The 25,427-nt window shown below is 33.2% G+C and overlaps 1 protein-coding gene across 1 annotated transcript; it reads left to right on the top strand.

Annotated features, from left to right (window-relative positions):
• The first annotated feature begins 93 nt into the window (after nucleotides 1-93).
• LOC102810392 (TBC1 domain family member 13-like) lies at nucleotides 94-24,576 on the top strand. Its single transcript, XM_085492525.1, has 12 exons — nucleotides 94-113; nucleotides 199-272; nucleotides 6,312-6,352; nucleotides 10,384-10,445; nucleotides 10,755-10,839; nucleotides 17,482-17,564; nucleotides 18,225-18,378; nucleotides 18,926-19,124; nucleotides 20,739-20,981; nucleotides 21,131-21,212; nucleotides 22,579-22,636; nucleotides 22,776-24,576. Exons 1-12 carry the CDS (start codon nucleotides 94-96, stop codon nucleotides 22,833-22,835), a joined length of 1,161 nt encoding a protein of 386 aa, XP_085348651.1. The 3' UTR covers nucleotides 22,836-24,576.
• Nucleotides 24,577-25,427: the final 851 nt, after the last annotated feature.

Genomic DNA, 25,427 nt, shown 5'->3' with positions numbered 1-25,427 from the left:
ATTGAATAGTAGCTAAAATATATGTATACTGCTTGCAGTATTTTCTACGATGCATTCTGTACACATGTTGAACGAGGTTACATAATTTCCAAAATGGCGACCTACAGGGCAAGGTAATGTTTTGGTGCGAGCAATGTTTGTTTGTCGTAATTTTGTTATTTATGTATTGAAGTTCAAACGTTAACACTGTTTCTGTAGGTTAGCGGAGTTTCAGGCCGTCTTGCTAGGACCGGAAATCGACAAAAAACGTCTCTACAGTTTGTGCTCTCATGGTAAGTTATTTAAATTCTTGACACTTGTTTTGCTGACCCACCCACCATCTACGTATCTAGCAGGAAATATGTTTATAGTTTCAAGGATGCGGACCCCCGGATGAGATGCACATTATGAAAACCATATTTTGATTGCACAATGACGTTCATCTAGAGTATCAATCGAAAAATTAAATAAATTGAACATTGTTTGTAGAGTTTGTATAATCACAGTCACTTGTTACCTATAACAAGTTTTTTTTTTATTAACAATCGGAGGCCCGTACCTCCTCCACGACACATATAAATAGACGGCACAGATCTAGAAGCAGTACCTACACACGAATTGGTGACGTCATAAAATACATGACCTTCAATCGGGGTCGTTTCCTCGGTATATACGAATTGGTATATACAAATTACAATAAAGATACTTAAGACATTACACATAAGGTAAAACAAATCACGTGACAATATAATGATAATAACGGTAATAAATCCTAGCTTAACAGTTGAAGAGAACGCTCATATAGTCAGTCGGGTGACGCCGAGGGTCACGAACTGTGTTGCAAAATGGCCGTGTGGTTGAAACTGGGTCATGGCGTGACGGGTGAGGAAGACATCATTAAACATTCAAAATCACAATAAAACGGGGAAGTGGTTGCATATTACGGCGTAGCTAACATGGGAAATAAAAAAACGCCCAATACAAACGACATGGGTTCGAATCACACTAGATACACACTCACCAGAACCGAAGCAATCAGAAACCAGCAATCGTTTTGGCTTTTCCGTTCAACTCATCGGAACACTAGAGTAGTTAGAAAAATGAACACCACTTAACGACCAACGTCGTGGCGTGGTACACAAGCGTGCCATCAAAATAAAACAAAATTAGCTTGAAAAGACAGTGGGTTCGAGTCCCGCTCAGAGCTACCGTAAAAACGTAAATCAAATAAACTGAAATCTCTCAAACCGTAAACAAGTAAACAAAGAACGTCGCAAAAAATAATAAACCTCACAAAACTGCACCATACAAAACTGAATGAATAAATAATAAAATAACTAACGTCTTAAACTGGACGACGCGCAATTTGTTCAACAGTTTCCAGATTGTGACAAGAGATAAACAAGACCCAAGTCAAGGTAAGTTTTGTTAAAGTGTCGATGGCGTTCCCTATATTACGAAAACAATTCAGGCAACAGACGAATATCTTCTGTGGTGTTGTTGAATTTATACCGTGTCTGCGGAATTGTTGATTGAGGGTTCGAAGCCAGCAGTTAACGTTTTGTTCGAAAGTTTCACAATTAAATCAAATATCCAATGATACCAGTATATTTATTTCATTATTTTAACAACTTGCAATGGTGGAAGTTGGTCAAACACGAGTTCTTACACCTAAATAAGTATCAAATATTTGTCGACACATTTATTCTCTCAACCTTGTAGAGGTGGAAATTAATTAAACAACAGGTATTTAGTCACAAATATAATGGTCAATATTTGTCCATACATTCATTCTGTCAATTTAAGAACTTGTAATTGTTGGAATTAATCAAATGAGAGTTGTCTACACCAAAATAAGTTTCAAATACTTGTCCATACATTTATTCTCTCAATTTAACAACTTGTAATGGTGTAAAATAATTAAACGAGAGTTGTCTACACCAAAATAAGTCTAAAATATTTGTCCGCACATTTATTCTCTCAATTTAACAACTTGTAATGGTGTAAAATAATTAAACGAGAGCTGTCTACACCAAAATAAGTCTAAAATATTTGTCCGCACATTTATTCTCTCAATTTAACAACTTGTAATGGTGTAAAATAATTAAACGAGAGCTGTGTACACCAAAATAAGTCTAAAATATTTGTCCGCACATTTATTCTCTCAATTTAACAACTTGTAATTGTGGGAATTAATCAAACGAGAGCTGTCTACACCAAAATAAGTCTAAAATATTTGTCCGCACACTTATTCTCTCAATTTAACAACTTGTAATGGTGTAAAATAATTAAACGAGAGCTGTCTACACCAAAATAAGTCTAAAATATTTGTCCATACATTTATTCTCTCAATTTAACAACTTGGAATGGTGTAAAATAATTAAACGAGAGCTGTCTACACCAAAATAAGTCTAAAATATTTGTCCATACATTTATTCTCTCAATTTAACAACTTGTAATGGTGTAAAATAATTAAACGAGAGCTGTCTACACGAAAATAAGTCTAAAATATTTGTCCGCACATTTAGTCTCTCAATTTAACAACATGTAATTGTGGGAATTAATCAAACGAGAGATGTCTACACAAAAATAAGTCTAAAATATTTGTCCGCACATTTATTCTCTCAATTTAACAACTTTTAATTGTGGGAATTAATCAAACGAGAGCTGTCTACACCAAAATAAGTCTAAAATATTTGTCTGCACACTTATTCTCTCAATTTAACAACTTGTAATGGTGTAAAACAATTAAACGAGAGCTGTCTACACCAAAATAAGTCTAAAATATTTGTCCACACATTTATTCTCTCAATTTAACAACTTGTAATGGTGTAAAATAATTAAACGAGAGCTGTCTACACCAAAATAAGTCTAAAATATTTGTCCGCACATTTATTCTTTCAATTTAACAACCTGTAATTGTGGGAATTAATCAAACGTGAGTTGTTTACATCAAACTAAGTATTAAATATTTGTTGAGACATTTATTCTCTCAATTTAACAACTTGTAATGGTGTAAAGTAATTAAACGAGAGTTGTCTACACCAACATTAATCTCAAATATTTGTCCACACATTTATTGTCACAATTTAACCACTTGTTAATAGTGGAAATTACTTAAACGCGACTTGTTTAATCAGTTGACATCAATGCAACTTACCCGCAGACAGTGCACAACAGAGTATCATTGTTGAGCAATTATAAACAGGAACGTGTCTTGGCATTAGGGTAAGGGTCGGGTCAGGTATGGGCAACGGAATTATTAACAGGAACGTGTCTTGGCATTAGGGTTAGGGTCGGGTCAGGTATGGGCAACGCAAATGGCAAACACCCAATTGGCAAGATGTACACTAACGGGTTATGGCATGCATATAGTTTACACAAGTAAAAACACAAAATTGGCAATTTTTTGGACAATTGTAACTCAATAATAGAAATATGTTGTATTTCTATATATATACACACTATATAGTCTTATCAAATGCAAACACATCCAGTCAATCTATTGTGGTCTTGTGGGTCAGTTCTCTACATAGTGACCAGGAGGACCTGGGTTCAATTCCCTTGCCTGCCCATCTTTTTTTCGCAAACACCATTTGGCAATAAAGCTAAATATGACAACAAATGATTTAATTTGCATGACTACCCACATAGCTCAGTTGATTTGTACTATGTCAGCAATGTGAGCGATCGCTGGTTCGAATCCAGTATGTTTAGTTAGATTTTTGAATGCTAGTGAAGACAGTGTCCTATTAATAGGACTTAAATCCCAACTCCTGTGTGAAGACACTCGTGGTACAGTGGACAAGACAGTGCGCTGGGAACTCAAAGATCGCAAGTTCGAATCACGGATTGGACACTCCTACAAAAGACATGAAAGACGTTAAAATCATAAACAGCGGATTCAAAAACTCAAGTCAGGAAAACAGAACACAAGAATACTACCTCACATGGAAGCCAGTCGAAGTCGTCAAAGAACGAACACAGTCGAAGAACGAACACAGTTGACAGCTGTAGGTCACGTGCAACAACAGGCACGAGGAGCATGGCTGCTCTCCAAATGGGTCGATCCCTTCTTTTGTATTGACCCCCTAAGGATTGCTAATCCCCCTTTCTAACTCTTCCCCCAAAAATAATATATCGCCCCTTTTAAAATGTAATGACCCACAAATTAATGAATATTCATGAGCACAGAAACTGCTACGTCATGAATAAATTAGCATAATTTAAAAAAAAATTGCATAAAGTGTAGGTACTCCTTCTGGAGCTCTGCCAAATAGACTATTTATATGTGGTATAATCATTTCCAAGAAGCCGTGTTTGTGTTTTTATATTAAAACCAGACACTTTGTAGTGGGCGTTTATCGCAATCAGTAAAATTCATGAAATTTTTTTTTTTTTACAATTCTTTAGAATTTTCAGAAATGGTTTAAATTTTGTAATTCCAACCAACAAAGTTGTAGCCAGAAAGTGCCTGTCTTAAATTTTTATTGAAATTAAAGATAGCAGTCCTTAGTCTGTAACCACAGATTTACAATTGATTTTTGTTCATTATTTATGTTTATTTTGTAATTTACATCTAATTAAATTTTGCCTGTCAAATAAAATTTTGATTGCCTGCCAACCACCAATTATATACATTGTATGGTACGTGTCACAGCATTTAAAAGTTCAGGCCTAATATTTAACAAATCAAAATTACTCTGGATATTTGTGTTTACTTCGCATGTGTACAATGTTTGCTAATTTTAGTACATAGTACATTCCAAAAATACCCATCAAGTGAGAGAATTTATTATAATGATACATACACCTGTAGCAGACAATGCCTGGTGAGCTATGTAGGAGAGTAGTTTATTGATTTACTAAAAATAGACCTGACATAAACATAGAAGCGTGTGAGCTGCTGAAGTAAAGTTATTAGTTCATGCATGAGTGAGCGGGATTCAAAATGACGAAAACATAATTTTTATTTCCCAACTGATCAAAATGATTTCCAGCCTGTTGACAGAAAACAATTGCTGTATCATTGAACAACATTCTGAAAATATTTTATCATGAAGGAGCTGTCTCGTTTTACATAACAACAAGCAAAATGACCAGAAATGCACCATTTTCAAACCACTCTGGGTATATATATTTCTTCCATTCTCTCCTATACATACACATGTTATATATAGAGCTCACTATAATCTTCAATCCATTATATGCTTTTGATAGTACAACAATGACTTGAGGCTTGCATTCCCCACACATACAAGCTACTAAAATTAGAGCTAATAAAACTCTGAGGCTAATGACGGCCAAGTAAATTTGTAATATTTTCTAGAATCTAACATTTCGGTTTTGAGTCTAATTTCAATATATTGTAAATAAAATGGAAAAAAAAATATCATAAAATATTATGAAAAATAGATGTTTAAATACATATTCTATAAAAATAAAAACAAATAGAATCTTACTTTCATGAGATTGGCCAATGGCCATTTGTATATTGTGGTGTGCCATGTCAACATCCTTATGTGTATTTCTACATGGCTGCATACATACGATAATGATTAAACACCATTTTACCAATCACAATGCTATACAAGATGAACCATCAATATAAAATTCCTCATTGATCAGTGAGGGAAATCTGTATTAGAAGCCACACCATTCTTTTTGAACAATTGAGAATCAAAAATTTCTGTATTACTTGTATGTGTAGATGCTCTAATATAGAAGCTGCATCTTCTCTTTTACATTGTACCATTTAAATAGCCTTGTAGCTTCTAATATATAAATTTCAGCACGTGCCAAGATCCCATAACGTGAATGTACAAAGTAATGCTGGTGTAGCATGGTATTTTTTATAATGTTTACACCTTCTTGAAAAAGTTATCACCTATATGAGGAATGTTTTAGTTTTTGTAAACGAACATTGTATGCTTTTATTTTCATTATGGGAAATTTAGGTTTCCAAAGACATACTTAATGCCAAACAATCCTGCCTTTGAACCCTAGTAATCTCAGCCAACAGCACTAGTCGCAAATGTAGTTTTGATCACCCAATGCTCATTAAGATTACAGCAAGTCTTGGAAGTATTGGGCAGCAAGTTAGCAAACTTACTCACTAATAAATCACTAACTACTTTGGTTTTGACAAAAGCAGATGACGTAACCTTCATTCCGTCACCATCAAATGCTAGTCATCTATAATTTAAATAAGTTAGTATGGTTTCACAGGTTTGAAGAGTATGCAAAAAAGAATGTTAAAGATACAAATAACAACAAATGGTTAATAAATGATCATTCAATAATAATTTGATATTAATATGTTTTATCATTAGGTGTTCCAGATCAACCTGGTATGAGGTCTACATGTTGGAAAGTGAGTCTCTTATTATTATCTCTAAATATTTCAAGGCATTTATCATAATTGTTTTCTATGGCAAGAATATATATTACAATATCTCAAATTTGTTCAGTGACAATTGATTTGTTTTTTGTTTCATTTTGTTGACCTTTGACTGACTTGTGGCCATTTTAGTCCCAAAAAAAAACATGTTAACAAACATTTTTCGGGTATGTCTGAGTCAATTTTATTAAAACTTGATACAAACATCACTAACAATAGGTTACTGAATCACATCATTTTTTATGCATTTTTTTTTACAAGTTTTCATTCTATTGGTTTCAACAGACTTGGTTTGAACAAAGGCAAGACATATTGGGTTGAATGTTGTCATCAATTACTTTAATTTGCATTTCAGTAATACTTATACTTTATTAAACACGTAAAATTCCCCAGGAGGAATTAATTAAAATGGTTACATTTACACTAAACAAAACTAGACTAATAATACAAAACATTAAGACTAAAGTAATGATTAAAAAAAATAATAATAATAATCGAAATAAAAACAAATAAAAAACATGAATAGTAATAAATCCCACTAACAGCAATATTAAAGGTAGAAGAAACCATTGTTAAAAAGTAATAACAATAATGATGCGTTAATGCATTAAGGGTTAACAATTTTGGAAGTGTTGCTGTCTTAAACCGCGGGTCTGGGTGTATAAAAGGAAAGATGGCCGCCACTTTTCAGTATGCAAATGACACTCAAGCGTGAAACATCTCTTCGGGGTGCTCCGCAAAATCACTCTTTTCGGCAATCTTAACGCCTGTGGTGCTTTATTTTCATGTCGTACACAAACATGAATATGTCCGCGATACAACTGCGATGTTAATTTACGAGTTCGGTGCGATGTCAGTGCGATTTCCGCGTAAAAGCGACGGAAAAGCATGATTCAAACAGTCGTTTTGACTGCTCAAACTGGCTGTCTGTCATGGGTTTATGCAAATGTAAGGTGTTAATCCCGAGTTATTTGTTCAATCTCTAGGTATGTTTATGTAATTACGGAGTTGATCATGTAAGTGATATCGTGGAGCTAATAAGAAATGATATGCTGTGAGCTGTTTGTCCGTCCGTTCATCTCAGGGGACATCGTCGGAGCTCCACAAAGCGGTCCGACCCGAGCGAGTGCGAATCGCACGAGCTGGGGTGTGCGCGAGAGGGGAGGGACTTTGCGTAAACATACCAATAATTTCTGTAGTGTGTGTGCGCAAAGAAAGACATTCGCGGTTACAGGGCTGTAAAAAAAATGGGTTTCACTCTGATATCGATGAAAAGAGTCGAGGGAGTCCCAAATACGTCCCCTACAATATGTCGAGTATGCTTCTCAAATTTCTCTTCGTTCTCGAAATAAATAAATTGAAAGGTCTCACAAAAAATTATAATGTTCCCTGAAACATGTCCCCGCAGTGAAATATTTAGCCCTTTTTGTCACGTACTAGTATGAGCCGCGCATATATTTATGTATATTTGGCGTCGGACCCGTGCCGCACAGCCATATACGTATAATAATTTTTTTTTTTGTTTTTGTTTTTTTGACGTTGCATAACGTCATTATTGCCGAGCCGACAAGACACATTATGGCAAACGTTGTACGACAACTACATTGTGTAGGTCATTCAAATAAACTACAGTTTTTTTCATGATGCAAGTAATTGACAATACGGTAGTTCTCTTTTTGGAATATTTGTTGGCCCTGAAAAGGGCCGTTTGGTTCGTTTGTATCAATGAAAGACACATATTTTTCAGTACCAGAGATGACCCATATAAGGCACGCCTGGAAGATTGGGATACAGTCCGCGTATCTGCTGTCTTACAACACACTCCGGCATCACTTCTTTTTGTGTGACCACAACGTCATCAGCCCTCATAAGTTGTGACTTGCGCTGGATGTATCTTTCGTCAGTCCATGCATTTCGTCGTCCGAGCATCGTCCAATACTTTTTGTATAAACGACGCCTAATAGCAGCGAGTGAATGAATAAATACATTGTATAAAAAGGTCGCACACGTAACATATTAGTACAATAGCAAGAAAGCAAAGGCATGAGCTCAATTCAGAGAGAACCTTACAATGCCGTCACGCCATTTACAGAAATTGTGCTTTACAGTCGACCATGAGCGAAACAAACACAGAAAACGGCTTTCAAAAGAGTGCGTAGGCCCAGTGAACGTCGAACAACGGGATTCAGCAAGTCCTTTCAAATCAGATAATAGCGTAATGCATGACGTTAGCTTACGAAATTAACGCCTTCAGTTGAAATGATAACAGCTGTGTACCAAGTAAACAACTGGGCGGACCATGCAAGTTACATTTCCCGTGATGCACTGGTGCAATTCCTGGGATTGCGGAGCCGCGCTTTAAGTTAAGGGCAGTTTTAATGAATTGTCAGAGTGTGATATGAAATGAGGTAAAATTATAACTCATTGTCAGTGCAAATTGTTCATTAATTGTAAAATTATCAAAATTATTAATTTGTTTCTTACATTTCTCAAATATTAATTTTCTTTGGTCATTGTAAATTGGACAAGTCATGATGAAATGTTGTTCATCTTCTATTTGGTTTTTTGTGCAAAGTTCACATACTCTTTTTCCTTTACAGGTGTTTTTGGTTTGGAATGTCGTCCTGTTTCTATTTTTAAATTGTGGTTGCTTAGTCGAAATTTACATAATGTTTGTCTCAGTTCAACATTTTTCAGTGATATCAAATAGTTTTCTAATTAAAATTTATTTTTAAATTTTTTGTATGTTCTCAATTTATTACCCTCTCGAGCATTATTCAATTCTTCTTTCCAGTACTGTTTAAATTGTTTTTCCAATTGTATTTGTAAATTTTTGTTTTCAGCAGTTGTTGTTATTCTGTCCAAATTAATTTTGTCACTTTCATTGATGTTGTTTAATTGTGTCGTTATTGCGATATACCATTTACTGTTCATTTGCTTGTTTAGTATTGCTACTTCTTTAATTAGTACGTTAAGCGAGTTCATTGCGTGGTTGTAGTATTTGATCATTTGTTTTTGTATAAATAAATGTAGCGGATATTCACCCAATTCTCCATATATTGCCATTATGGGAGTGTTTCTCTTGATACCGAGAATAAATCTGCAGAAATGTAAATGGATATCTTCAACTTCTGATTTATAAGAACTCTCATGGCCCCATATATCACTGCCATATGTCAAAATAGGTCTTACGAGCCTATGGAATAGGGACATCAATGTTTTTTTTCTTGTGTCCTTAGTCATTTCTCAGATGTGACTTGACAGTCAGACTTTGTTCAAAATATCCACAAATATAAGACGCATGATATACATGTACCAGTATGTTAAATGTTATTTTGTTTCTCATTTGGACGACCTCTGACCGCCTGGCTTGTGTACGAAAGACAACATTTGAAAATGTCATCAATTATTTCTCAATCATGCGTAGTTTGATTACATTCAATCTTGGGAATGACATCATGCATGGTATACAACTAGGGTAATGCATGTCATTTTGTTTCACAATTTTAATCCAAATTAATAACTTGTTATTTTTATGTTTTCTATATCATTTCATGGATTTGACAGATTTTGTTCAAAGAAATCAATTTTATTTCCCAAAATAACATTTCACCATGTCATATTTAAAATAAATTAAGGCATGTGCCTGGTTTCACTAAAAGTTGGTGTCTTAATACTTGTAATGGATTACCGGTACTGATGCATTTTATGTTCACTATGTGATTCAAAATGACCAACTGGTGGCCATATTGTTTTCCTTTTTATGTGTCTTTTGTTTGTGATGTTTGGTATCTCTTGAGAAATCACTTTGAAAAACTACCAATGGGGACTGTTATCAGTGTCATGTTATCAACAGATGTTGACATGAAATATTGTTTTTGCTACATGCTCATACTCATACATGTACATGTATATGTGCACATGTCAAAACCCACAATTAGCATTTCCACCTGGGTCATACGAATTTCTTAATTATAAATTGACTGATTCCTTTCTTTTCATAGATTTTACTAAATTACTTACCATATAACACAACACATTGGCCTGAAACACTTCAGAAACAAAGGTACGTGACTGAATAATAACACTGTTGATGTGTTACTCAATGCGTTCCTATGATAATGACTCATAGTTTTCTTATCTTTGAAAACAGTGCTCTAGATTTCTGTTGATCTTTGGGTAAAGGCACTGGCATTATCTTATAACCATGAATAATGCATTCTACATTTTTTCATTGCAATTGTACCGGCAAACTAGGATACTACACAGAAATTTAAATTTCAGAGTAAAACAATATTCTAAGCATGTCAGGCCAGATTGATAAAATTCATTGACAAGGGCATGTGGTAATATGAACTTATTCTTCTTCCACCAGAGAGCTTTATAAACAGTTTATACAAGAGTTAATTATTATCCCCGGTGCCAAACGAAGTAAACATAGTGCTGCTATACAAGACCATGTAAGTTGTACAAACAGAGGTCAAATTCTCTGTTTCTTTCATCACTTAACGGATACCAAACTATAGTATACTGAGTAACTCATTTTCTTTCATTGATTCAGTTTCAATTCAGTTTTGACAGACTGTCTTTTACCTGATTGATGGTGTTCACTGACAACTATCAGGGTTTGAAATACTCTGGTGCACACTGCACTATGCACATAGATTATTAGCTAGTGCAAATAAACTCAAAATATAATGTGCACACTGCACTATGCATATAGATTATTAGCTAGAGCAAATAAACTCAAAATATAATGTACACACTGCACTATGCACATAGATTATTAGCTAGTGCAAGTAAACTCAAAATATTATGTGCACACTGCACTATGCACATAGATTATTAGCTAGTGCAAGTAAACTCTAAATATAATGTGCACACTGCACTATGCACATAGATTATTAGCTAGTGCAAGTAAACTCAAAATATTATGTGCACACTGCACTATGCACATAGATTATTAGCTAGTGCAAGTAAACTCTAAATACTCTGATGCACACTGCACTATGCACATAGATTATTAGCTAGTGCAAGTAAACTCAAAATATAATGTGCACACTGCACTATGCACATAGATTATTAGCTAGTGCAAGTAAACTCAAAATATAATGTGCACACTGCACTATGCACATAGATTATTAGCTAGTGCAAGTAAACTCAAAATATAATGTGCACACTGCACTATGCACATAGATTATTAGCTAGTGCAAGTAAACTCAAAATATAATGTACACACTGCACTATGCACATAGATTATTAGCTAGTGCAAGTAAACTCAAAATATAATGTACACACTGCACTATGCACATAGATTATTAGCTAGTGCAAGTAAACTCAAAATATAATGTACACACTGTACTATGCACATAGATTATTAGCTAGTGCAAGTAAACTCAAAATATAATGTTCACACTGCACTATGCACATAGATTATTAGCTAGTGCAAGTAAACTCAAAATATAATGTGCACACTGCACTATGCACATAGATTATTAGCTAGTGCAAGTAAACTCAAAATATAATGTACACACTGCACTATGCACATAGATTATTAGCTAGTGCAAGTAAACTCAAAATATAATGTACACACTGTACTATGCACATAGATTATTAGCTAGTGCAAGTAAACTCAAAATATAATGTACACACTGCACTATGCACATAGATTATTAGCTAGTGCAAGTAAACTCAAAATATTATGTGCACACTGCACTATGCACATAGATTATTAGCTAGTGCAAGTAAACTCAAAATATTATGTGCACACTGCACTATGCACATAGATTATTAGCTAGTGCAAGTAAACTCAAAATATTATGTGCACACTGCACTATGCACATAGATTATTAGCTAGTGCAAGTAAACTCAAAATATTATGTGCACACTGCACTATGCACATAGATTATTAGCTAGTGCAAGTAAACTCAAAATACAATGTGCACGCTGTGCATGTAGAAATTAACACATTTTTTCATTATATTCACTAAGCCTAAATTAAGTTCAACCAATATTGTAAGATAACTCAAAAAAAGCAAATTCTTTCATGATCACATAGATTGAGAACCCGTAAATTTTTTTAATACTTTAAAATTGGTGCATTTCACAACAAGTTAGTGCAAAATTCAACATGCACACTGTGCATGCTGGGAAAAATTCTATTTCCATCCCTGACTACAGTTATTTTGTGAAATGGGTTATGACATATTCAAATTTGTGTGACTTTATTTTTTTTTTACATAAATTTCAAGTCGTACAAATTTTATTGAAATCAAAAAATAATCAAAGATAACATTCAACAATCGGAATGTCAACTATGTGACATTGTGAAGAGCACAAAGCTGTTCAGGCTTAGGGTACTTAGCTGTACTTTATAAATATATTTATAAAAAAGCCCTCATTCAAATTCAGTACAGATTGACTCAACAGCTAAACATTGTCTGTTCCCATACTCGTACACTTTCATGTGAAATACTAACTGTGACTGCCCATTTATTTAAAATGAGGCACTTGCTGATTGAATACTGTTAAACTAACTTATCAATTCAAATTAGAACTGACGATGATGTCTTGATACCGTTTCTGGATTGGTTAATTTGAATTTCAGCATCCATTTTGACATTTATAACAATCCCAGCTTTATGTTCTTAACTGTAAAAGATGCCACATATTTATTCATTTCATGGATAATATAATTCATGTATCAACCAGCTCTATGAACAATTGATGGTCTATACTAACATCAGCATATGCTAAAAATATGTCATATTTTAATGATCCACCATACAATAGATATATTTTTGGTTTATATGCTCTTCTGTTAGAAATGTTCGTCTTATAGAGCAAATATGGTTTGTTAGCTTTCTTCACTATAAAATTGATGAGACAAAGATGAAAAAATTGCATAATTGAAACAATGTGAAATAATAATTTTTAGCTCCGCTGTCGACTTTGTCGAGCGGAGCGTATCATATGAGTGATTATTCGTCGTCGTTCGTGTCAATGTTTTACTTTTTAGCTCCGCTGTCGACTTTGTCGAGCGGAGCTTATCATATGAGTGATTGTCCGTCGTCGTTGTTCGTCGTCCGTGTCAATGTTTTACTTTTTCGACTTCTTCTTGAAAACTACAAGCCTGAATGCTTTGATACTTGGTGTATATGTACCTTGGGTAGACCTCTCTCAGATTTGTTCATTTCATGATGATATCTTCAATTCTCTAATTTTGGTGAATATTTTTGTCATTTTTAATAAAAAGTGATATTTTCGACTTCTTGTTGAAAACCGCAAGTCCAATTGCTTTGATATTACATATATAGGTACTACATGTCGACCTCTCTCAGATTTGTTCATTTTGTAATAATATCTTCAATTCTCTAATTTTGGTGAATATTTTTGTAATTTTTGGTAAAAAGTGATATTTTCGACTTCTTGTTGAAAACCGCAAGTCCAATTGCTTTGATATTACATATATAGGTACTACATGTGGACCTCTCTCAGATTTGTTCATTTCATAATGATATCTTTAATTCTCTAATTTTGTAGAATATTTTTGTAATTTTTGGTAAAAAGTGATATTTTCGACTTCTTGTTGAAAACCGCAAGTCCAATTGCTTTGATATATTATACATATAGGTACTACATGTGGACCTCTCTCAGATTTGTTCATTTTCTAATGATATCTTCTGTTCTTTAATTGCCATGTGCATTGCTAACAGCGGAGCTATCTCAGCCGACAGGCTGCTTGTTCGACTTCTTCTTGAAAACTACAAGCCTGAATGCTTTGATACTTGGTGTATATGTACCTTGGGTAGACCTCTCTTAGGTTTGTTCATTTCATGTTGATATCTTCAATTCTCTAATTTTGGTGAATATTTTTGTCATTTTTGGTAAAAACCGCAAGTGCAATTGCTTTGATATTACATATATAGGTACTACATGTGGACCTCTCTCATATTTGTTCATTTTGTAATGATATCTTTAATTCTCTAATTTTGGTGAATATTTTTATCATTTTTGGTAAAAAGTGATATTTTCGACTTCTTGTTAAAAAACGCAAGTCTAATTGCTTTGATACTACATATATAGGTACTACATGTGAACCTCTCTCAGATTTGTTCATTTCGTGATGATATCTTCAATTCTCTAATTTTGGTGAATATTTTTAGCTCCGCTGTCGACTTTGTCGAGCGGAGCTTATCATATGAGTGATTGTCCGTCGTCCGTCGTTGTCGTCCGTCGTCCGTGTCAATGTTTTACTTTTTCGACTTCTTCTTGAAAACTACAAGCCTGAATGCTTTGATACTTGGTGTATATGTACCTTGGGTAGACCTCTCTTAGGTTTGTTCATTTCATGTTGATATCTTCAATTCTCTAATTTTGGTGAATATTTTTGTCATTTTTGGTAAAAAGTGATATTTTCGACTTCTTGTTAAAAACCGCAAGTGCAAATGCTTTGATAATACATATATAGGTACTACATGTGGACCTCTCTCAGATTTGTTCATTTTGTAATGATATCTTTAATTCTCTAATTTTGGTGAATATTTTTGTCATTTTTGGTAAAAAGTGATATTTTCGACTTCTTGTTAAAAACCGCAAGTCCAATTGCTTTGATACTACATATATAGGTACTACATGTGGACCTCTCTCAGATTTGTTCATTTCGTGATGATATCTTCAATTCTCTAATTTTGGTGAATATTTTTGTCATTTTTGGTAAAAAGTGATATTTTCGACTTCTTGTTAAAAACCGCAAGTCCGATTGCTTTGATATTACATATATAGGTACTACATGTGGACCTCTCTCAGATTTGTTTATTTTGTGATGATATCTTCAATTCTCTAATTTTGGTGAATATTTTTGTAATTTTTGGTAAAAAGTGATATTTTCGACTTCTTGTTAAAAACCAATAGTTCAATTGCTTTGATATTACATATATAGATACTACATATAGACCTTTCTCAGATTTGTTCATTTTGTGATGATATCTTCAGTTCTCTAATTTTGGTGAATATTTTTGTCATTTTTGGTAAAAAGTGATATTTTCGACTTCTTGTTGAAAACCGCAAGTCCGATTGCTTTGATATTACATATATAGGTACTACATGTGGACCTCTCTCAGATTTGTTCGTTTTGTGATGATATCTTCAATTCTCTAATTAATTTATTTTGGTGAATATTTTTGTAATTTTTTGGTAAAAAGTGATATTTTCGACTTCTTGTTAAAAACTGTAAGTCTGATTGCTTTGATACTATTCATATTGTTCATTTTCTAATCATGTCTTCAGTTCTTTAATTGAAATGTGCATTGCTAACAGCGGAGCTATCTCAGCCGATAGGCTGCTTGTTGTAATTTTTGGTAAAAAGTGATATTTTCGACTTCTTGTTAAAAACCACAAGTCCGATTGCTTTGATATTACATATATAGGTACTACATGTGGACCTCTCTCAGATTTGTTCATTTTGTGATGATGTCTTCAATTCTCTAATTTTGGTGAATATTTTTGTAATTTTTGGTAAAAAGTGATATTTTCGACTTCTTGTTAAAAACCAATAGTTCAATTGCTTTGATATTACATATTTAGATACTACATGTAGACCTTTCTCAGATTTGTTCATTTCGTGATGATATCTTCGATTCTATAATTTTGGTGAATATTTTTGTCATTTTTAGTAAAAAGTGATATTTTCGACTTCTTGTAAAAAACCAATAGTCTGATTGCTTTGATATTACATATATAGGTACTACATGTGGACCTCTCACAGATTTGTTTATTTTGTGATGGTATCTTCAATTCTCTAATTTTGGTGAATATTTTTGTAATTTTTGGTAAAAAGTGATATTTTCGACTTATGGTTAAAAACCAAAAGTTCAATTGCTTTGATATTACATATATAGATACTACATGTAGACCTTTCTTAGATTTGTTCATTTTGTGATGATATCTTCAATTCTCTAATTTTGGTGAATATTTTGGTCATTTTTGGTAGAAAGTGATATTTTCGACTTCATGTTAAAAACTGTAAGTCTGATTGCTTTGATACTATACATATTGTTCATTTTCTAATTATGTCTTCAGTTCTTTAATTGAAATGTGCATTGCTAACAGCGGAGCTATCTCAGCTGATAGGCTGCTTGTTTCATCTTTTTTATTAGCTCCGCTGTCGACTTTGTTGAGCGGAGCTTATCATATGAGTGATCGTCCGTCGTTCGTGTCAATGTTTTACTTTTTCGACTTCTTCTTGAAAACTACGAGCCTGAATGCTTTGATACTTGGTGTATATGTACCTTGGTTAGACCTCTCTCAGATTTGTTCATTTCATGATCATATCTTCAATTCTCTAATTTTGGTGAATATTTTTGTCATTTTTGGTAAAAAGTGATATTTTCGACTTCTTGTTAAAAACCGCAAGTCCAATTGCTTTGATATTACATATATAGGTACTACATGTGGACCTCTCTCAGATTTGTTCATTTTGTAATGATATCTTCAATTCTCTGATTTTGGTGAATATTTTTGTAATTTTTGGTAAAAAATTATATTTTCAACTTCTTGTTAAAAACCGCAAGTCCAATTGCTTTGATATTAGCATATATAGGTACTACATGTGGACCTCTCTAAGATTTGTTCATTTTGTAATGATATCTTCAATTTTCTAATTTTGGTGAATATTTTTGTCATTTTTGGTAAAAAGTGATATTTTCGACTTCTTGTTAAAAACCGCAAGTCCAATTGCTTTGATATTACATATATATGTACTACGTGTGGACCACTCTCAATTTGTTCATTTTTTAATGATATCTTTAATTCTCTAATTTTGATGAATATTTTTGTCATTTTTGGTAAAAAGTGATATTTTCGACTTCTTGTTAAAAACCACAATCATTTATGGTGAAAAATGATATTTTTGCATTCTTGTTGAAAACAGCAAGTCCCATAGCATTGATACTATGCATATTGTTCATCTTCTAATGATATCTTCTGTTCTTTAATTGAAATGTGCATTGCTAACAGCGGAGCTATCTCAGCCGAGAGGCTGCTTGTATAATTATTTAATCTTTTAAACATGCTTTATGTCTTGTGCTGGTTTGTTTTTATAGCCTTTAAACCCCAATCCAGACAGTAATTGGTCTCAATATTTTAAAGATAATGATGTCTTATTGCAAATAGATAAAGACACAAGGTAAGTCAGAATTCACCTGTGGTGTAGTGCACATTCTATATTTTGTATTAAAATTCGAGGGCTAAAATGCTCTCCATAGAACATACACATGGATAGGTGAGGCTGATGACAAAATCAACAACAATTCTAGTATTCCAAGAACTAGAGGTATAACAGACCATTCAATATTTCTGCACAAAACAAACTAAAAATAAAATTTTTCTAGTTGCATTTACACCAATTTACGAAACAGATGACAGGTGAGTTGCAATGCCGGTTATGATAATGACATCACATGATTAATTTGAACTCTTTGCTGCAACAAAACTTCTTTCAAATAAATCAAAACATTTCATGACAAGAAAAAGTAATTATTTACTATTACTGTAAAATAAAAACTCTAATAATTACTGTAAAATTTACTTTAGCTGGAATTAATTTTTGCTGAAAAGACTTTATGGGTGTTTTGTATGGAATTTATTTTATGTTGACGAGTTGAATGTAAAATATAGGAAAAAAGATGTATTAGCTGGATTATATATTCACAAAATTATATTTTCACTAAATCATTCCTTCAGCAAAAATAGCAAAAATTAATTCCAAGTGAAAATAAAGTATTTTACAGTATAGTCCAATCATTTACTTTCTGTCTCTGCTACATGCACTTTACTTTATTTACAGGAGGTTACTGCCAGAAATAGCTTTTTTCCAGCGACCAACAAATTACCAATGCATGGAGATTATAAATGCTGAATCTGAAACACTGAGAAAGAGAGTAGAGTACACAGTACTCAATGCTGGTGATGTAGGCAAAAATTGGTTGGGTATCACAAATGTAAGCAGTATGTTGTAAATTTAACTCTTTCTTACAAACAAAAATATAATTTCTATATTAAAAAGCAGATCTATGTACATAAAAGGAAAGAAGGTGACCAAATTTCAGTATGCAAATTTCAATATGTAAATTTATGCAAATTAAAATATGTAAATTTATGCAAATTTCAGCATGCAAATTGCACCCAATGGTGATGCATTTAGTTGCCCCAAAATTGTTCTTTCCAACAATTATAATGAGTGGAGTTCAGTATTTTCCTGTGGTATCCAATCATGAATATATGTATAATATCTATAATGCTATTTCAATAGTAATTTGAAAGTTAGCAGAATTCTCTCCTAAAAAATTACAAGGCATGTTTGAAACAGCTGTGTTCAAAATGACTGTGAAGAATAGGTGTATTCAAAATCTGTTAATCCAAACTGTTCAATCTCTTTTTCATTACAAAACATTTTTACATTCATATTTTTACATTCATGCTAGTTGTATAGCGTGTAAAGAAAGGAAAAGTGAATTGAACAACTCACATCAAATTTTACATTTGTAGGTTCATCAAAAAAAGAGATCCCTGCCAGATGAGTATGCTACATTACCAGAAGGACAGGAAGCACATTGGGAAGTTGTTGAAAGAATATTATTTATCTATGCCAAATTAAATCCTGGACAAGGCTATGTACAAGGAATGAATGAAATCATTGGTCCAATATACTACGTGTTTGCTTCAGACTCTGATAAAGAAATACAAGGTTTCTATTTTATCTAATATCTGTTTGCTTGGAAAACACCATTTAGTTATTCAAATTGAGTGATTTAATTCAAAATATCTGACCAGTGGCCTTTTTTTTCCAACTTTTCTGTCACATTTTTACTGAATTGAAATTTAACGATCTGATGGCCATTTCAAATTACAATGAGTATGTTTTTCACTGTAAACTATATAGTATTCCTCTCCTCTAAATTTAAGATTGTTTTCAACAATTTTGGGGAACAAATGCTAATGGAACCGACATCAACTTGTAGGTACACACCACAGGGTGTGCAGCGTAAGTAAATGTCTTCCTATATTTAGCGGTGCATTGTTATGTCTGTTTGACATCGCAGAAGCAAATGTTGTGTCTCCTTTTGTTTACAAACTATTCAAACATTTACATTACTCAAAGCACAGGAGACAAAATTAGAAGGGTCTTGATGTAAAAACATTTTTTGTCATGTACATGCAATTTTGAATTTGATAACTGTAACCAAATTGTCTGAGTTAAACTAAGGCAGCCATATTGTTATTTGGTTGAGCCTATTCAGTCAATAACATGGTTCAGAATTACTGGACATGCGTAAACAAACAAAAAAGCACCAAACATTGGTGAAATTTTATGAGCTGGTGTTTAGAATCAATATAATTCATGACCAAAAGCAGCTGAAATAGTTAATACCCCCGGTACACTAAATGACAATTTAGTAAATGTGCATGATTGTTTTTTGAAAAACAAAGATAAAAGAAGTTAGTATAATTTGGTTGTAGAGACTAATTTTGTCATGCATAAAGAGGATCAGATGTTCTATATGTAATGACCAAGGTGAAAAACCTTTACATGTATAACCGGTATGTCAAAATTGGTTGATAGTCAATCAGTTTCTAATGTGTTTATAGCCAATGGTTTACCTTCAATTTGTATATTAAGAAAATGTCACATTAAATCACACTAAAAATTATTTATTTTTCAATCACTTGTTGTCATCAACAATTCTCTTTCATTTTGTTTACTGTATTCGCTTGTTCAGATGTGCATCTCCAGTACAAGCGTATATGAACCCAAAATAATAATACTACTAATAAATAGAGCAATTAGGCTATATCTTTTTTCCACCCTTATGTAGCCAAGCAAAATTTGAAGATGTTATCTCATACAGTGTAGCTTTGAAACAGGATGGTACTGTAGCATCAGATGAGCACATACCTAGCTACCACAGCAGAGGTAGCAACTATACCCCCTGTTAAGGTCATGACCATTAGCTGGTCCTCTGCGGATATTGTTTTTGATCTGAGTAATAAATAAAGAAAATATATTTTTCCATGGTAAAATATGGCTAAATGCCCTAAAATGGACCAAACTTGTTGATTTCTCTGAACTGAGTATGGTAACTGTAAACCCTATAATTTCAAGTCTATTTAATCCAGATGTAACATGAAATGTCACATAAAAGTGTAAAAATACAGGAAATGACGTTATTTTCACATTTTGAGTAGCATTTTATCCGAATTCAATTTTAATATGATGTTATCTGCTCCCACATACTCTCAAAAGTTCTCAAACATACTAATGATTCTCATTCTTTTGTAAGCCGCTTTTATTTCATTTCAGAACATGCTGAAGCTGATGCCTTTTTTTGTTTTATGAACCTAATGTCTGAAATACGTGATAGTTTTATAAAATCCTTGGATGATTCAGCGAGTGGTATTAATGCAACAATGACAAATACCATGCTGAAACTGAAATCTAAAGACATGAGACTTTGGTTGAAGCTACAAGAACAAGATCTTAAACCTCAATTCTTTATATTTAGATGGGTTACATTATTATTATCACAAGAATTTCCTCTTCCAGGTAGGAACCCTAATTATGTATATTCAAATGTTTTATTATAAGACATTGGCCATCAGGAATGAAAAAATTACAATTCTTAATGTACCACATCTGCTAATTTATACCCATTTACATCATATCACTATTCTATTTGTAATTCCATCCAACAGATATTATCAGACTTTGGGACTCATTGTTTTCCGATGAAAAAAGATTTGAATTTCTGATTGATATTTGTTGTGCTATGATAATGTAAGTATATCAGATATTTTGATACACAAGATTTCATACTGCACTGTATTGTGATAGATATTGCAATGTAAAATAGCGCCCTCTACAGGCAATATATTTCAACATTTTAGGTACAATAAAATTTTGTGTGACAGTTGTTAATAAATTGTAGAAATAAGTAATTTGTTATCTGTACAGATGTAATGGTCACATGACTAAAGTAGATCATTTTTAGACTCGAAAATACACTTCATAGAACAAACCTGTTGAAACACATTTATAACCGCTTTCAAGCTGACTGCATAGTGGATTGAATTCTGTTGAACCCTATATCTGTCCCAATAGTTGTTTGGAGAATTCACATTAATCTGAAAAAAACTATGAAATTGAGAAATAAAATTCATAACAAATTCCTGAAGATGCCGATGACTGAAATTCTCAATTTCGGAAGCATGTTAGTGTTAGTGTTAAACTTATTGTTCAGTGGCATTATGTTTTTGTCTCAATTGTTTCTAGCTTTTGTGTGATGATTTTATCAGCATTTTTAGGTATTGGTGAACCAAAGTATGCTGTCATTATACAGTATTGTATTTTATTACTAACATTTTATTGCTGGTGACTAGTTCTAAGAATGCAATAAATTTCTTATTTCTTATATAACATATTGACAAATCATAAATGAATACGGTACCTTATCATGCCCAGCCCATATTCCTTTTTGTGCACATTCAAACTTGGTTGGAAACCCATACATCATGTTGCATGCTTTTTGTCACAAAAGTTGTATTTAGTCCATAAAGATTACTAATTTATTGTTAACTCTATGAGTGCATACAAGACTCATTTCTACAGTTATTGTTCAGAGATTCATCACTATGAACACATACATTGTAACCATGCTGATGAATTATACGTATGGATGTATAATTGTGTTTGGTGTATGTCTGCATGTAATTCACAAAATGGTTTTGTTTATATTCTGCATGTTCCTTCAGAATATTGGGCCAAATATAGCCAACTTTTTTGAACAAAAACTGTAAATTGACTCAAATTTTGTCTGTTTTCTCTAAAATTATGGTTCAGTTCCAAAAATATTGACAAATATAAGGAAAAAAATTTGGTGAGAAAGTCTGGTGTTGAGAAGGTTAATAGTAAATCGGCTTGCTCAAAGCAGAGAGTGCAAAAAAACCTGCTAGAGTGGTTAATCACCCTCTACTCTATTCCTAACAAAATCAAACTCAGCTTAGTTTTCTATTCCAGATAATTCCTGCCCTGGTAATTGTGTCTAAAACCATAATTTCAGAGTATCTATTATTTTCCAGTTATAGTAGTAACCTAATTCAGCAGTGACAGTTTCATGTTGATTTTTGTTTTCTTTCTATTTTAGTTTGGTTCGTGATAAATTAATTGATGGTGACTTCTCATCTAACATGAAATTACTACAGGTGAGATAAGTCAATGTCGTGTTTCTACTGGTGGTGGGTTTCTTGTATAGTATACAAAAGCTTGTCTCAACTGCAACAATTAGACATTCATTGATTTGTGTTAAGTAACAATTTTTTATCTCTTGCATTTTGATTTCAGAACTATCCTGACACTGATGTGAACTTAATTCTTACAAAAGCCTCAGACATAAGAAGATAGAGACACTTTGATTATGAAATGATTTTCTCTGCTGCCTCATTTATTTAAAAATTTTTGAATTTTTCCATTTGCTGATGAAGCATGTGAAGTATGCTGGAAAAATTATTTAGTTAACCTTATTTATTTTTTGGTACTTGTTTAGAGAGGCTTGCTTTATCCTAAAAATACATACTTGGTTAGGGTTTTCATTATGTTCTCTTGTAACAAATATTTACTTGGTTAGGGAGGCTTGCATTATGTTCTCTCCTAAAAATACATAGTTGGTTAGGGAGGCTTGCATTATGTTCTCTCCTAACAGTACATACTTGTTTAGGAGGTTTACTATGTTCTCTCCTAAAATACATACTTGTTTAGGGTTTTCATTATGTGTACTTCTAACAAATATTACTTGGTTAGGGAGGCTTGCATTATGTTCTCTCCTAAAAATACATAATTTGTTATGGTTTTCATTATGTCCTCTTCTAACAAATATTTACTTGGTTAGGGAGGCTTGCATTATGTTCTCTCCTAAAAATACATAATTTGTTATGGTTTTCATTATGTCCTCTTCTAACGAATATTACTTGGTTAGGGAGGCTTGCATTATGTTCTCTCCTAAAAATACATAGTTGGTTAGGGAGGCTTGCATTATGTTCTCTCCTAACAGTACATACTTGTTTAGGAGGTTTACTATGTTCTCTCCTAAAATACATACTTGTTTAGGGTTTTCATTATGTGTACTTCTAACAAATATTACTTGGTTAGGGAGGCTTGCATTATGTTCTTTCTTGAAAATACATACTTGGTTAGGGAAGCTTGCATTATGTCCTCTCCTAACGACACATACTTAAGGAAGCTTGCATTTCATTTTCACAATATATACACAAAAAGTCTTGGTCTTAATCACATATTTGTAGCATGAGCACATAATATGATATTCTGTGTGATTTCTTACGTCATACGGTGGGTGGAGCAGCCGAACCACGGATCATAACAATAAACCGGACATCACACATGCCTGTAGTCGATACAAAATGAAGCCATTTTGAAAGTCAGCGATTTTCCACTGCCTGTAGGTGCAGACACGTCTCGGCCATCTGAGTAGGCCTCCACGACCTCTCGCTGATATCGACGAAGGCTTTGGTATGCTAATACTGTTAAGGCCGTCTCCAAACATTCTCCTGATAACATTGGACATTTTTTGAAATTCAATCTAAAATAAAATGGCATATGTGATTCGGATATGAGAAAGTAAGTAAAGTTATCGGGATCTAAGTTTATCCAAGAAAGTGTTTATGGTTTCCGGGGTCTCAGTTGATATGCTAATTAGCCTGTCTTCTGGTTGAAACATATTTGACATGTCAATCATTACAAGCCCGAATTTGCCCGGTAATATAAGGGAGCTTACACGAATTTCGTGGTCACATGACTTTCGCGTTCACCCCTCGTTCACACAATTTATATTTATTTTTCAAGAATTTTATATCAGAATCGCAACTACAAGCAAGTCTAGCCCCTCCATAGTATTAAACACAATTGTGAAGGTCTATTTTTCGAAAAAGTTTGTTGACCCTCAATTCTTAATGCTGTAGCGTATTGCTGTGTCACATTATATACAAGCCAAGTTGATTACATATTTGCTAAACAAGACAGATATTACCGGTACATTAAAGATGCAATATGGATATGAATACTGTAATTTGGGTTACAAACATAGCAATATTTCTTCAGTAAATTAAAGTTGCCTAACCACTTTGTATAATCTGCAGAAAACCTCTCACTGACCACTGTAAGCATCATGAAGGCTTTTGATTTTGTAAAATTCGTAAGAAATCAAATTTTTAGAAGGCACATCTTAAATAAAGTAAAGTGGCCTTGAGTGATCATGACAATGAAACATACGTTTGATTGGCCTTGAGTGATCATGACAATGAAACATACGTTTGATTGGCCTTGAGTGATCATGACAATGAAACATACGTTTGATTTGCCTTGAGTGATCATGACAATGAAACATACGTTTGATTTGCCTTGAGTGATCATGACAATGAAACATACGTTTGATTTGCCTTGAGTGATCATGACAATGAAACATACGTTTGATTGGCCTTGAGTGATCATGACAATGAAACATACGTTTGATTTGCCTTGAGTGATCATGACAATGAAACATACGTTTGATTTGCCTTGAGTGATCATGACAATGAAACATACGTTTGATTGGCCTTGAGTGATCATGACAATGAAACATACGTTTGATTGGCCTTGAGTGATCATGACAATGAAACATACGTTTGATTTGCCTTGAGTGATCATGACAATGAAACATACGTTTGATTTGCCTTGAGTGATCATGACAATGAAACATACGTTTGATTTGCCTTGAGTGATCATGACAATGAAACATACGTTTGATTGGCCTTGAGTGATCATGACAATGAAACATACGTTTGATTTGCCTTGAGTGATCATGACAATGAAACATACATTTGATTTGCCTTGAGTGATCATGACAATGAAACATACGTTTGATTTGCCTTGAGTGATCATGACAATGAAACATACGTTTGATTTGCCTTGAGTGATCATGACAATGAAACATACGTTTGATTT

This window comes from Saccoglossus kowalevskii, chromosome 17, assembly GCF_978046115.1.
Source record: "Saccoglossus kowalevskii chromosome 17, keSacKowa6.1, whole genome shotgun sequence".
Taxonomy (NCBI): Eukaryota; Metazoa; Hemichordata; class Enteropneusta; family Harrimaniidae; genus Saccoglossus; species Saccoglossus kowalevskii.
Note: the sequence above shows the minus strand (reverse complement) of the source record. Positions and strands in the feature narration are given on the sequence as shown.

Coding starts and splice junctions, on each gene's coding strand:
- LOC102810392 (XM_085492525.1), top strand. CDS start 94: ATGGCGACCTACAGGGCAAG. Junction 273..6,311: donor CTACAGTTTGTGCTCTCATG/GTAAGTTATTTA, acceptor TTTTATCATTAG/GTGTTCCAGATCAACCTGGT. Junction 21,213..22,578: donor ATTTGTTGTGCTATGATAAT/GTAAGTATATCA, acceptor TTTCTATTTTAG/TTTGGTTCGTGATAAATTAA.